The sequence below is a fragment of the Oncorhynchus tshawytscha genome, linkage group LG25 (assembly GCF_018296145.1).
Source record: "Oncorhynchus tshawytscha isolate Ot180627B linkage group LG25, Otsh_v2.0, whole genome shotgun sequence".
Classification (NCBI taxonomy): domain Eukaryota; kingdom Metazoa; phylum Chordata; class Actinopteri; order Salmoniformes; family Salmonidae; genus Oncorhynchus; species Oncorhynchus tshawytscha.
This window is the reverse complement of record NC_056453.1, coordinates 30385826-30401530: the sequence shown is the minus strand read 5'-3', so window position 1 is coordinate 30401530 and position 15705 is coordinate 30385826. Positions and strand designations below refer to the sequence as shown.

The 15705-nt window shown below is 41.2% G+C and overlaps 1 protein-coding gene across 27 annotated transcripts in view; it reads left to right on the top strand.

Moving 5' to 3' along the window:
- The window catches only part of nrxn1a (neurexin 1a), a 616431-nt gene extending 602574 nt beyond the window's left edge, over window positions 1–13857 (top strand). For all 27 annotated transcript variants that reach the window (XM_042306235.1, XM_042306230.1, XM_042306233.1 and 24 more), the window contains one exon: window positions 11468–13857. In XM_042306235.1, the coding sequence (XP_042162169.1) occupies window positions 11468–11775 (308 nt within the window). In that variant the 3' untranslated portion in view covers window positions 11776–13857. The remainder of the gene's footprint in view (window positions 1–11467) is intronic.
- The last annotated feature ends 1848 nt before the right edge of the window (window positions 13858–15705 follow it).

Sequence of the window (15705 nt, the reverse complement as noted above, 5' to 3'; positions counted from 1 at the left end):
AGAGAGAGGGAGAGAGAGAGAGAGAGGGAGAGAGAGGGGGAGAGAGAGGGGGAGAGATGAGAGATGGGGGGCAGAGAGAGAGAAAGATGGAGAGAGAGATTACGTAGAGGGAAAGCTGAGAGAGAGAGAGAGAGAGAGAGAGAGAGAGATGGGGGACAGAGAGAGAGAAAGATGGAGAGAGAGATTACGTAGAGGGAAAGCTGAGAGAGAGAGAGAGAGAGAGAGAGAGAGAGAGAGAGTCTATATTATTTAAAAACTTTTGTGAGTGTTTACTTGCTTTGGCAATGTAAACATGTTTCCCATGCCAATACAGCCCTTTGAATTGTATTTCATTTAAATTGAGAGAGAGAGTGAGAGAGTGTTTGTGTGAGAAAGAGCGAGAGAGAGAGAGAGAGCGAGAGAGAGAGAAAATGCAGAGGGAGAAAGAGAGAGGGAAAGATGGAAAGAGAGATTGCTAAGAGAGAGAGAGAGAGAGAGAGATGGGGTCTCTTTAGGTTGACATCTATAGAGGAAGAAAGAGACCCAGCTAGAATTAAACAGAGAAAAGAGAATCCTCCTATAACTTCTTTAATTCAAAGCAGAGACATATCACCATAGCTGTCGCTTCGAGGACATACAGTAGACCATCAGAGCTACTAGACCACCTTTTCAATACCTAATTTTGCCTCATTTCATTCCAACTACCTCTCACAGTGCCTTTCATACACCGACACTGCCGCAATTTAGTGCCATACCATTACGTTCTGCTCAATCATATGTATATATCATGGTGAATAAGAGTCATATGATATCTGCTTGTCTCATTTTCTGTCTCTTTTTTCCCGATGTATTGGTATATCTCCTATCTCTCCCGCTGAAACCCCAACCCAACCACCCATCAAGGCCCCGACAGCCTTGCTGAGGGGAAATGACTTGTGACTAAATGACTGAAACATTACACATTGTCGGAGGGTTATAAAACATGAATAAAACAGCAGGGTTTTTTATTATGGCCAGGAAATGGTCAAAAGTAGTGCACTATTTAGGGAATAGTGTGCCATTTGGGAGGCACCCTAGGAGTTTCAACCAGAGATGAAACGAAGTGATGGAGAAAGGTTATTCTGGTAGCTTTTACATCAGTTCACTCCCTTAAAAGTTTCCCCCTTCAGTTCACAGTATCTTTCTCCCCATCACGATATCTTTCTCACTCTCACTCTCACTCTCACTCTCACTCTCACTCTCTCTCCCCTTTCTCCCCATCACGATATCTTTCTCACTCTCTCTCCCCTTTCTCCCCTCTCTCTCTATTACTCACTCTTTCTAGCTATCTATCTCGCTTCACCTTCCATACCCCTCCCATCTCTCTCTCTCACCCACCCCCCTCTCCCTGTCTCTCTCTCTCCCCTGCTGTACCATCATGAAGCTAGGCTCTCACCCACCCCCTATCCCTGTCTCTCTCTCTCCCATGCTGTACCATCATGAAGCTAGGCTCTCACCCACCCGCTCTCCCTGTCTCTCTCTCTCCCCTGCTGTACCATCATGAAGCTAGGCTCTCACCCACCCGCTCTCCCTGTCTCTCTCTCTCCCCTGCTGTACCATCATGAAGCTAGGCTCTCACCCACCCGCTCTCCCTGTCTCTCTCTCTCCCCTGCTGTACCATCATGAAGCTAGGCTCTCACCCACCCGCTCTCCCTGTCTCTCTCTCTCCCCTGCTGTACCATCATGAAGCTAGGCTCTCACCACTTTAAGGTTATTTTTTGTCCGTCTAATTTTACCCTTGGGTACGCTTGAGTAGAGTTTATAAGAGCGGCCATAATTTTAAACACTTGTTTCAGGCGCCATTTCTCCCTGGGTTTATAATTTCCTTCGCTTTGCCTTGGTGATGGACTGTTAAAGAAGATACAGGCAGATGCAGAGAGGAGAGTGAAGCATTCTGGGATGGGAGTGATATGGGATGGCACTACCTAGACATATGAATAAGTAGTTGAGGTTCCGCACTCAAAAAAGGCATTTTCAAAGTTCCTTTATGCTATTTTATTCATTAAGGACAAATGAAAAGACCAACATTGTCTGTTAAACAATCATCAGTGTTCGTGACAACCTCCCCATAACAACTATCTTTCTCTCTCCACCCCAACTAAAGGAAGGAAAGGGATGGAGTCCAGACATACACCAACCCTCCTCCTGAATAGCAACCCTCTAGCTGGATTTTGCTTCAACCTAACCCTAATCTTATACATCTGATTCTACTAATTAGCTGGTCACTATGACCTTGATTAGCTGATTCAGGTGTGTTACATTAGAGAGATACAGTTGAAGTCGGAAGTTTACATACACCTGAGCCAAATACATTTAAACTCAATTTTTCAACATTCCTGACGTTTAATCCTAGTAAAAATTCGTTAGGATCACCTCTTTATTTTAAGAATGTGAAATGTCAGAATAATAGGAAAGAGAATGATTTATTTCAGCTTTTGTTTCTTTCATCACATTCCCAGTGGGTCAGAAGTTTACATACACTCAAGTAGTATTTGGTAGCGTTGCCTTTAAATTGTTTAATATCGGTTGAGTGAATTTTGGCCCATTCCTCTTGACAGAGCTGGTGTAACTGAGTCAGGTTTGTAGGCCTCCTTGCTCGCACACACATTTTTTCAGTTCTGCCCACAAATGTTCCAAAGGATTGAGGTCAGGGCTTTGTGATGGCCACTCCAATACCTTGCCTTTGTTGTCCATAAGACATTTTGCCACAACTTTGGAATTATGCTTGGGGTCATTGTCCATTTGGAAGACCCATTTGCAACCAAGCTTTGACTTCCTGACTGATGTCTTGAGATGTTGCTTCAATATATCCACATAATTTTCCTACCTCATGATGCCATCTATTTTCTGAAGTGCACCAGTCCCTCCTGCAGCAAAGCATCCTCACAACATGACATTGCCACGCCCGTGCTTCACGATGGGGATGGTGTTCTTCGGCTTGCAAGCCTCCCCCTTTTTCCTCCAAACATGATGATGGTCATGATGGCCAAACAGTTCTATTTTTGTTTCATCAGACCAAAAAAAGTATGATCTTTGTCCCCATGTGCAGTTGCAAACCGTAATCTGTCTTTTTTTATGGCGGTTTTGGAGCAGTGGCTTCTTCCTTGCTGAGCGGTCTTTCAGGTTATGTCAATATAGGACTTGTTTTACTGTGGATAAAGATACTTTTGTACCCGTTTCCTTCAGCATCTTCACAAGGTCCTTTGCTGTTGTTCTGGGATTGATTTGCACTTTTCGCACCAAAGTATGTTCATCTCTAGGAGACAGAACGAGTCTCCTTCCTGAGCGGTATGACGGCTACCTGGTCCCATGGTGTTTATACTTGCGTACTATTGTTTGTACAGATGAACTTGGTACCTTCAGGCATTTGGAAATTGCTCCCAAGGATGAACCAGACTTGTGGAGGTCTACATTTTGATTTCTTTTGATTTTCCCATGATGTCAAGCAAAGAGGCACTGAGTTTGAAGGTAGGCCTTGAAATACATCCACGGGTACACCTCCAATTGACTCAAATGATGTCAATTAACCTATCAGAAGCTTCTAAAGCCAAGACATAATTTTCTGGAATTTTCCAAGCTGTTTCAAGGCACAGTCAACTTAGTGTATGTAAACTTCTGACCCACTGGAATTGTGATACAGTGAATTATAAGTTAAATAATCTGTCTGTAAACAGTTGTTGCTAAAATTACTTGTGTCATGCACAAGGTAGATGTCCTAACTGACTTGCCAAAACTATAGTTTGTTAACAAGAAATTTGTGGTGTGGTTGAAAAACGAGTTTTAATGACTCCAACATAAGTGTATGTTAATTTCCAACTTCAACTGTAAATACCGGGTAGAAATCCCTGCTCTATTTAAAAACAGCAGAGCGATAGACCTACGTACCAAACAAAACCCATAAAATGGTGGACCTACAGTATATTTACTGCATGAGTAAGGCTAACCGATAACTGATGGGTTGTTCCATGGGTCAGGTGTTTGATTGTGTTGGACTACACTCTAATAATCCTTAACGTACATTTAGGGTTGGTTTTAGGTTATATAAAATGCTTATTGTACATCTACTGCATGTGTGATGCTAACCAGTGACTCACGGGATTCAGAGGTTGTTCCATGGGTTGTGTTTCATAGACACCATTGGTGCTGGAGTACAGACTAATAACGTCACGTCCTGACCTTAGTTCCTTTTTTATGTCTCTGTTTTAGTTTGGTCAGGGCGTGAGTTGGGGTGGGCATTCTATGTTGTGTATTCTAAGTTTGTATTTCTGTGTTTGGCCTGGTATGGTTCCCAATCAGAGGCAGCTGTCGATCGTTGTCTCTGATTGAGAACCATACTTAGGCTGTTTTCTCACTATGCTGTGTGGGTAGTTGTTTTCTGTTTTCTGTGTCTGTGTTTTACCATACAGAACTGTTTCGGTTTTCATTTATTTCTCTTGTTCTTTTGTATTCAGTGTTCGGTTATATTTCATTAAAATATGGACACCTACCACGCTGCGCTTTGGTCCGATCTAAACCGTTACAAATAAGCCTTAATGTACTGTACATTTACAGTAGGTTACAGTATATAGATTGGCCACTGTATATCTACTGGCAATGACACTAACTGATGATTCATGGGTCGTGTGTATAGTTTGATAGACCTCATTGGGCGCTGGACTATTAGTCTGATAATCCTTAATGAAGGTTAATCTGTCTGGACAAAGACACATCAGTGTCAGCACAATACAGACAAGAGCGATAATACAAACGCTAAGTAGTGAATCTCACTGTTCTCTGAACTCTATACTCCCTCCCCATCTCAGTGTGTTATGTAGTGAATCTCACTGTTCTCTGAACTCTATACTCCCTCCCCATCCCAGTCTGCTAAGTAGTGAATCTCACTGTACGGTACTCCCTCCCCCCCAGACCAGCCTGCTCATTGAAGATAAATGAATCCTTCATTCGCTGTAATAACGAAAAATGGACTACAGTTTTAATCCCGTGTTCAGACAGGAAAGAATTGGGCGGGAATTGAGCTGGCAACCGGAGGGTTGCTGGTATCAAAACCTAAATGCCATTGCCTGCCATTGGGCCCCTTGAGCAAGGCACTTAACAACACACAATAACAGCTCCCGGTGCTCCAAATGTGGCAGCCCCCTGCACCTCTACCAAACAACAACAAAAAGTGTATGTGCTTGTGTATGTATGTGTGTCTTTCTGAGCAGTTGGGTTAAAAACGGAAGTCAAATTTCGCTTGGACCTTGTGTGCAATTGACCAATAAAGTAATCTTCATCTTATCTATAAATCGTTTTAGCTCATGTCCTTTTCTTTCACCCTCTGTTCATTAAACTTGTAGGAATATCAGATGAAACTGACACACAAAAAAAGAAGAGGGAAAATATATATCAAAGTATAAAATCCTTAATCCTTGTCATACCATAGTGAGGTAGCTACAAGGTTCATCTGATGTTCATGTCTTTGTTGTTGCGGAGCAACTCTGTCCCATTATTTCCTTCTTCTATATCTTCATATCTTCCAAATTGGTCCCTATTAGCATGCATTATGTGCTAATTGTACTGTACAACAGATGCTTGTGGTGAAGAAGGACAGGAGAAGAGCTTATGTTTCATGAGATTAGTATAGAGAGTAGAAGAACAAACGGATAGATTCAAGACACGCAGCAGGCAAAAGTAATGCATTTCTATTATCTCTATAAATCTCTCTATGATCCCTAGTGGTACATTGAGATATGTTTCCATAAGATCAGTGATGTGTTGTTGTTGCCCACTGGTTCCATATAATATTTGCAACACATCAATGATGGGTGGGGGGTGTCAGAAGGGACAGGGAGACTGAGTGTGTGGTATTCTGTCTCCCATTGACTCCCATTGGCATGCAGCCTAGCAGTTAGAACATTGGGCCAGCAACCGAAAAGCTGAAACGACTAGGTAAAAAACATCTGCCCTTGAGCAAGGCATTTAACCCTAGTTTCTCTCGGGTCACCTTCGATAATGTCTGATCCCATGCCGTGACCCCACTCGCCGAGGGTGTCTCAGGCAACTAGCTCTCACAGTCTCACGTCAGAAACAGACGTTCATCCATGTTTTTCAAAAAAATAATTTCAAGATTGTTGCAAACGTCAAATTGAAAGTGTTTACGTTTAGGCATTAACTCCATATTTTTAAGGTTAGGCTTAAGGTTTGGGATAGGCTTAAAACAAAATCTAAAAAATGACTTTCTATCGCTGGATTTGAACTTGCAACCTTTGGAAAGACAGATATAGATTAATCAATAATGGCTGTTGATGCCGAAAAAAGGCTTTTGATTGTGTTGAATGGCCTTTTCTATTCAAAACATTGGAAACTTTAAACTTTCCAGCTTAAAATATCTATTTTATAAAACATATTGTGTAAACGTCCTAAAGAAAAATATACACAAATAATACATTATCTGAACAAATTGCTTTAGAAGGGGGCACTAGACTAGGATGTCCCCCCGACCCCCTGGCAATTGTAACCACTTGCAGAAAGAATTAGACAGGACCTAAACGTAACAGGTATCAGTATTGGTAAACATGAATTTAAACTAAAATTATTTGCAGATGATCTCCTGATGAACCTGACCAATTTTTAATACACAAAAATCTCAGATTATAACATTTACGTGGGAAAAAAAGTAAATAATGGCAATATAAGAAAAAAAACTCACAATCTACAGCAATCATTTATGTGGACCACAAAAAAATATGAAATACTTAGGATGCTTAATAAGTGAAAACAAACAACAAATATATAAAGATGTATTCCATTACTCAACCATATGAAAGCAGATCTAATTACATGGAATATTCTTATCCTAAATCTTACAGTTAGAATGAACCTCTTTAGAATGGCATGGCTGCCAACATTTTTACATTTGTTTTCGGTAATACCAATTGAAACTAAACGCATAGAAACTGTAAATGACTTGGTAATAGGAAATCTATGTATTTCCTCAACATCTTTAAAAAGCCATTTTGAGTTGACCAATATTTACAAATAAATCCAATGTTTAATATCACAAAATGTAAATTTGAAATGTTTTTTTATTGCATACAAAATCTTGCAGTGAGCCTATACAACTGACAATCTCGTAGAAACAAATATAAACTATTGGAACCAAGCTATAAAAATAACTGATATTGACACAAGATGGAGGGAATGTTGGAACATAACTAACAAAATTACAGTTAACGAAAATGTATGCTTAATCCAGTATACATTAAAACCTCTACTGACTCCCCATCCCGCATGCGGGAGCGTAATCATCGCCTGAAACTAATTAGCATAACGCAACGGACATAAATATCCCTAGAAAATATTCCTATTCATGAAAATCACAAATGAAATATATCGAGACACAGCTTAGCCTTTTGTTAATCACTCTGTCATCTCAGATTTTCAAAATATGCTTTACAGCCAAAGCTAGACAAGCATTTGTGTAAGTTTATCGATAGCCTAGCATAGCATTATGCCTTGCTAGCAGCAGGCAACCTTGTCACGAAAATCAGAAAAGCAATCAAATTAAATCGTTTACCTTTGATGAACTTCGGATGTTTTCACTCACGAGACTCTCAGGTAGAAAATATTATTTTTGTAGGCAAAATAGCTCCGTTTGTTCTTCACGTTTGGCTGGGAAATCGCCCGGAAATTGCAGTCACGAAAACAGCTAACAATATTCAAAATTAGCTCCATAATATCAACAGAAACATGGCAAACATTGTTTATAATCAATCCTCAAGGTGTTTTTCAAATATCTATTTGATAATATATCCATCGGGACAATTCGCTTTTCAGTAGGACCGATTGCGATTGGAGTAATGGCTACCTCTGTATTTTACGCGAGAGTCCCCTGGGAGCCATCAGGTGACCACTTACGCAATGTAGCCGCCTACGGCTATTCTTCAACATAAATGCATAAAACTATGTCACAATGCTGTAGACACCTTGGGGAATACGTAGAAAGTGTAAGCTGGTTGATAGCACATTCACAGCTCAATAGGGACTCATTGGAACGCAGCGCTTTCAAAATATGGAGCACTTCCAGATTGGATTTTTCTCAGGCTTTCGCCTGCAACATCAGTTCTGTTATACTCACAGACAATATCTTTACAGTTTTGGAAACGTTAGTGTTTTCTATCCAAAGCTGTCAATTATATGCATATTCTAGCATCTTGTCCTGACATAATATCCCGTTTAAAACGGGAATGTTTTTTTTTCGAAAAATGAAAATACTGCCCCTAGAGTCGCAACAGGTTTTAATGTATTGAATTTATTATATAAGAGACCAATTCTACAGCACAATGGCAGAGTCATGTCTGAAGTGTAAAACTACTAATGACTCAATAATTCATGCCTTCTGGGAATGTTTCAAAATTAAAAAGGTTATGGGCGGAGTTGGAAAGATGGATGTCAGAGGTACTGCAATGTAAATGTACTTTTAATTTGTCTGTCTGTATATTTGAAGACATGATATATGAGGGTGCAGTGAGATACTCAATTGGTTGGACAATACTCTTCTCATCTATTATCTTTAAAAAACGTATTCTCAAAAACTGGTAATCAGCCAATCCTCCGTAGTTCACTCAATGGAAAGTTCAAATGCTTTATTATCAAAACATCTAAAGAGTGTGGGCAATGGAGAGAAACAACTTGGTGCAGTTTAAGGCCATGTGGCAGAAAGTAATAAGGGATATACTGTAGGGTTGGGGGCTAGTGGGTCTGACCAGGTGTGATGTAATGATGTTTGTATGATGTAGCCGTTTGTATGTGTATGTAAGTAATAACTAAAGGAATCAGGTAACAGCACTCACTGTTGCCCCTAGTGGCAGGTTGCCAAATATAAGCTCCCCTTATTTGACCTTTTTGGAATGATTTAAAGCGAAAGTACAAGTTGTGCACGCTTGATCTTCACTCTGAATCCGGACAAGTGAGGACAACAGCGTTGTCACAACCCAGTTGTATGAACCAATCCTGGAGTGTCTGACATAGCCCTCCTGTGTTCTCCCTTACCTCTGTCACCGCCACCCTCACCGCGGGCAACGGTTGACAAGACGGCGGGCGAGGTCAGGGAGAGGTTGCTTGACTGGCTGCATATGAACACGGCTCCATATGAAAAAGTCACTCTCTCTGTTTCTCTTTCTAGCTACCTCTCTCTACCTCTCCTCTCTCTTCTTTCTCTCTCCCTTTCTCTACCGCTCTTCCTCCCTCCTCCTCCCCCACCTCCTCCTCTTCACACCACCAGCCACCACATTATCTCCACTGTCGAATCTTTGACCCTGAACCAAAGAATAGATCGAAAATGTAACACAAGTAGCTAACCCACTGTAAACTCTCCTCTCTCTCCTTTCACAATGTTAGCTGGGGGAGGGGAGTGTCGCCAGCGTGTCAGCCGGTGGCTTGTGCACACAAGGCCAGCGCCTTCTTCACACCTGTCTACAAGGATAACTTGGCTTGTCACGGGCAAAGCTAATCTGTTGCTAGGCTCAGTCACACTCAATCTCCTAGCGGCGCTTGCTCTCCTCTCGTCTTGTCCTTGAGTGTCTGCTAGCATTGTTAGCTGCTCACCTGCACTACTGCACTCTCTTCTCCTGTCCTTGCATTTGGGACTATGACTCAAATGGCAGCCTATTTCATATAGAGTGCCTATGTACAGTATATATATTGTTTTTACCTCTATTTAGTCCCTATGGGCCCTGGTCAAAAGTAGTGCACTATGTAGTGAATATGATGCAATTTAGGACACAGCCTATGTCTGTTGTTAGCATACCTGCTCTAGTGCTTTAGTCCAGGGTTTCTCATGAGCTGGAGTCTGCCATTACATTGTGCACAGGAACCTAAAGTCAGAACATGAACCACTAAATTAGGTAAAGGTATAAAGGAATAGAGGAGGAATAGATGAGGTGAAAGTTTAAAAGTACTTAATCTAAGGAGGGCATTAGCACAGAGAGAGAGGGATAACGAGAAAATGAGAGAGAGAGAGAGCTCGACATTGAGAAAGAGAAATAAAAATGAGAGCGAGAATGGGAGAGAATGATATGAAGGGGAACAGTGGAGAGGCCTATCAGAGAAAGCTGATGGAAGATGGATTATAATTTGGACAGCACTCGGAACACAAAGAGGGCTGTCTGATATCTAATCAGCTTCCCATTCAGTCGGTGCAAATGGCTCCCAAAAGTGCAGTGTAGCTCAGTTATTAATCCGCTGTTATCAAACATTTAGAGTTCATTACAGAGACCGCATTGGCCATTGCCAATTCATTTCATTCATTGAAAATGAAATACACTGAAATTGATGGGGATCATTATGTTGCTAATTTGTAATTTGCATCATAATGACGAAGCTGGTTCTCTCTAGATGGCCTGTTGTTGGTGACTATGAATCATTGTGGACTGTCAAAATGTCCTCACATCCCTACTCTACCGTATGTGGGTGAGCTCATCCATGTCATGGTTGTGAGTGATTGTTGGTAGGTGCACTGGTTATGAGTTACTCATACAAATAGAATGAAGTGACTCTGTTGGTAGGTGCACTCAGGTCAGGGGATCTGGAATCTGCTAGCACACCTTGAGGCTGTTTTCATAGTGGCTAATGATATTGATCATACTGTATATTGATGTTAATGCACCTGAGAGAAATCCATTCACTTTCTGTTGTCATTGTGTGAAATCAATGAAGGCGAAAATAAACTTTCATTGTATTACTTATTTTTGAGTATTTGTCAGAAGTATATAAGCTATTGAATGTGTTCTGTGTGGAATGGTATAGGCTTCCTTGTGTTGGATATGAGCAACATATAATAAATCCACTTCTCTCTCTCTCTCTCCCCTAACCCCCTCCACTTCCGCCTCTCTCTCACTCATTTCCTCTCCCCTAACCCCCTCTCTCGCTCTCTCTTAACCACCTCCACTTGCTCCTCTCGTGCTCTCTCCCCTAACCTCCCCCACTTCCTCCTCTCTCTCTCTTTCTCTCTCGCTCTCTCTCTCTCTCCCTCTCTCCTAACCCCCTCCACTTCCTCCTCTCTCGCTCTCTCTCTCTCTCCCTCTCTCCTAACCCCCTCCACTTCCTCCTCTCTCTCTCTCTCTCTCTCTCTCTTTCTCTCTCTCTCCCTAACCCCCTCCACATCCTCTCTCTCTTTCTCTTTCTTTCTCTCTCTCCCCTAACCCCCTCCACTTCCTCCTCTCTCTCTCTCTCTCTCTCTCTCTCTCTCTCTCTCTCTCTCTCTCTCTCTCTTTTATCTCCCCTAACCCCCTTTCTCTCTCCCCCTCTCTCTCTCTCTCTCTCTCTCCCCCTAACCCCATTCACTTCCTCCTCCTCTCTCTCTCTCTCTCTCTCTTTCTCTCCCCCTAACCCCCTTCACTTCCTCCTCTCTCTCTCTCTCTCTCTCTCTCTCTCTCTCTCTCTCTCTCTCTCTCTCCCTCCCTCTCCACAGCTAACCCAACAGGTCCGGCAGTGAAGGGCTACCCTGGTCCATCGGAGGGGGTGTTCCGTGAGTCGAGCAGTACCACGGGGATGGTGGTTGGAATCATAGCGGCAGCCGCCCTCTGTATCCTCATCCTGCTCTATGCCATGTACAAATACCGCAACCGGGACGAGGGTTCTTACCATGTAGACGAGAGCCGTAACTACATTAGTAACACATCGCAGTCCAACGGGACGGTGGTGAAGGAGAAACCGCCAAACGCCGCCAAGACTTCCTCTAAGAGCAAGAAGAATAAAGACAAGGAGTACTATGTGTGATCCTTACTGTCTCTGGTCTTCACCACTGGCCCCTCGCAAAGATTGGACCAATTATTCAAACTTTTTATGACTCAAAAAGACGAATCCGGAGATCGGAAGACCAATAAAAAGTGTATAATAACGAACAAACAAAATTAAACAAAAACAACAAAAGAACATTTAGTCTTTCATTTTATCTAAGACATGGTGGGTGGTGGTATACTGGAAAGTGAAAAGGAGTAAAAAACTAAACATCTTCCTTTAGATTCTTCTACCCAAGCACACTGGACTGTAAGAAATAGCACCAGGGAGATGGCGGTACTGTACTGGACTATACTAATGATAAGAAAGGGTGTCTCAACCTTATGGCAAGCTGCAGAATAATTAGATAATCAACTGAAGTACCTATACATCATGGATCAACAAACAAACTAACCAATTAACGCCGTCTGTGACTTGTTCTGTTTATTACCAGGATATTGGTTGGCCAATATCTCACTCTCGAAGTTTGAGTTAAATGTGAGAGGAGAGATATACAATTGAGAAATATACAATATTACAACAACAAACTCCAATGTTTTCATGTTATCATTTACATATCCTGTCTTTGTGTTTGCTGGGATCTTTAGGAGAAAATACATAAAACACGAAGCGCATTAATAAGGTACATAAAGAAAACCCAACTCCAAACATTTCCAACAATGGATGACGAGTGAAAGAAAAGAAACGAGATCATGGGAAGGCAAGGCAACAGTGAAGAAGGAAGTGAAAGGATGAAGATGGTACGTTTGTTTGAGGAATCAGCCAAAGTATTTGCACTTTTTATAGTGGCAGTAATGGCCCAGAACAGACTAATATAAAAAATGGCCACCCGATCTGTTAACAGTGCAAAGACAAAAGGGCCTATGAATAATCTTGATCTTGAGAGACTTATGTCAAGTTCTATTCAAGATTCATCTTTGCCAGTTAAGAATTGTGGACGACTTGGTTTTCGACATCAGTGTGGAATCTAAGGCAATGTGTTTAACAGAATTGTGGAAGGAGACGTCGGAACGTTGTGAACGCGATCATTCTGATCCTGGAACTCCATGCACGCAAAACGTATCTTACTACAGTACATATGTTTATATACAGTACAACCACATCTATATGTGCTTTCTGGACTGTGACAAAGTGGTGTTTTATAGCCTGTTGTATAGATGACCACGCAAACTATATCTGCTCCTCCTCCAACCATTTTTGGAATAAAAAAATAAGAAAATGACAAAAATACTAAATTAAATGTTATTAAGTGTTGCTAGATATAGAAGATTTTACGATGACATCGATCCGCAATGCCATTTTTGGGGGGGGGGATTATTTCATTATTCATTCCACCTTTATACATGTGTTCCTGTTGAGTTTTTATACAAATGCCAACCTGATCTAATAGATATATTAACCCGGCCCAGTAGTAACCTGACTTGGTCCTCAAGTCTACCATTCAATGATAATAGTGTACAGCAGAGGCATGGCATGATGATGACATGCAGGATGAGGTAACGTCTCCAGGGTTTCACTGCCTTTCTCCCCATTCCCGCCCCCTCCCAATTGCTGGGGCAATAACAGTAACAGACTGCCTTCCTCCCGATACCTGCCCGCCAAACTAAACCTAGCTACTTGAGAATGAAGACCTATATTCCGAATGATGATGATGATGATGTATGTGTTTCCAAGTGGTCCTATAATATGATTGTCCAGTGTACGCTTGGGCTGACGGAAACAATCTGAAGAAGAAATAAGACAAAGAAGCAACCATTTCAACCGTTTGTGTGTTTGTACTGTCATTCTAATGTCAATTCTATTCTGCTTTCCTGATGACCTGATGTACTTGGAATGAGTATGAGGAGAACTACTATGACCTATAAATAATGATGATTATGAATTCTTCTTTGTTTGTTTGTTTCTTTTGTTTCTTTCTACCTGTGGTATTTTTTTCTACAGTATTTTATGTTCAAATTGTGACTATTTCTTTATTATTGAAATCAAAGTAAAATTTATTATGGAAAAAAATAGTTTTGAAAAATTAAATGAATAAATGAAATAAAATATTACCTAAGTGAACTTCAGTTGAGGAAATTCATTAAACTATTGTGTGGGTGCTACGGTAAGATCATTGTGAAGTGAGAAATGTGTATTGTTAATTACTAAATGGGTAATTGGTTTACCTTTCTGTTTATTTTTCTTTGTCATGTGTATTGTATTCATGTCAATTCTCTTCATTTCCAGGAATTATCTGTACATTTTATCCGAGATATAACTACTTAGCTAAATTATACACTATTTTATTAATCCATGCATTCAATAACTAGCAACAAAAAAAATGCTGTACACGGAGTGCTAAGTACCAAGTTTAGATCACATTTGTAGTTGACATACTTGTAGTTATTTATGGCCAATAAAACCAATGGGAGCTATAGCATGTCTGTGTCCCAAATGGCACCCGATTCCCTTTATAGGGCTCCTCACTATAAATGGAATAGGGTCCCATTTGAGAAGACCAGAACATATCTCTCCTGCATAGAGAACACAAAGGGAATGCACTTCAAAGTTAAGGAGACAACACCTGTATGCTGGCCTCGCCTCCTTCTGCCCCCTGGGAAGTAAATAGTTGAGGCTTGTTATGGAGACAGGAGATGGGGAATGTCACATGTAACACTTAGCAGAAGTACAGCACATGTAGTACAGAGCTTTCTGTTACACTTTCTGACCAATACATTGTCTGACCTGACACAGCACCCCTATCTGTTGGACTGTACACATTGTATTCATATTCTGGAATGTATGGTCCTTCCAGTGTGTCTGACCTGACACAGCACCCCTATCTGTTGGACTGTACACATTGTATTCATATTCTGGAATGCATGGTCCTTCCAGTGTGTCTGACCTGACACAGCACCCCTATCTGTTGGACTGTACACATTGTATTCATATTCTGGAATGCATGGTCCTTCCAGTGTGTCTGACCTGACACAGCACCCCTATCTGTTGGACTGTACACATTGTATTCATATTCTGGAATGCATGGTCCTTCCAGTGTGTCTGACCTGACACAGCACCCCTATCTGTTGGACTGTACACATTGTATTCATATTCTGGAATGCATGGTCCTTCCAGTGTGTCTGACTGTTATGTTATTTGAAAACAACCTCTCAGAATCGTTCATTGATCAGTCACCAGTGTAACTCAGAAATCCTCCACTCCTTCCCTCCTCACAGATAGGCTAGCTAAATTAGCAATTTCATACACTGTTATATGATTACAGAATGCATTAGGAGCACATACAGTACAACACATAATATGTATGTGTGAAATTGTTGTGCATGCTAAAACCTAAGTACATTATACACCCCCTGGCTGGAAGATGGAAAGATTACTTCAACAGATAACGTGACGTGACCAAATATATTTGAATCTACTGCTATGAAGAAGCTAAAAATACGCCAGAGGGAATCAGATTCCCTGCAGATCCTGAATCAGATACGGAACCCTGTGAGTCCTTGCTGTCTCAGTGTCTCCGAGCATGCAACCCATGAAGAGGCCTCCATGTTAACCTGGCAGGGATCAATAAAGTTATCATCAAATTGACTTACTGATGTGAGGAAACGCAGAGATACTGTAATGACGAGATAGTCTTGTATCCGCACTAACAATAGGAGTCGTTGTTGCAAAGGTGGAAAGGCAAGCGGGAGAATTCGAGATCAGGTGGGGACATTCTAGCCAATGAGAGGGCAGATATGAAACTTCAATATAAAATTGTTTTTCTCAAAGTTACCAAGATGCCATGTGTGTAACAACCTAAACCTTATGAAACTTATATTTGTTCAAATAAGCCTCACTTATCAAATTAGCATTACAATTTTTTTGTTGACCAAATCTGACACTCTCATAGACATCCATACAAAAAATACA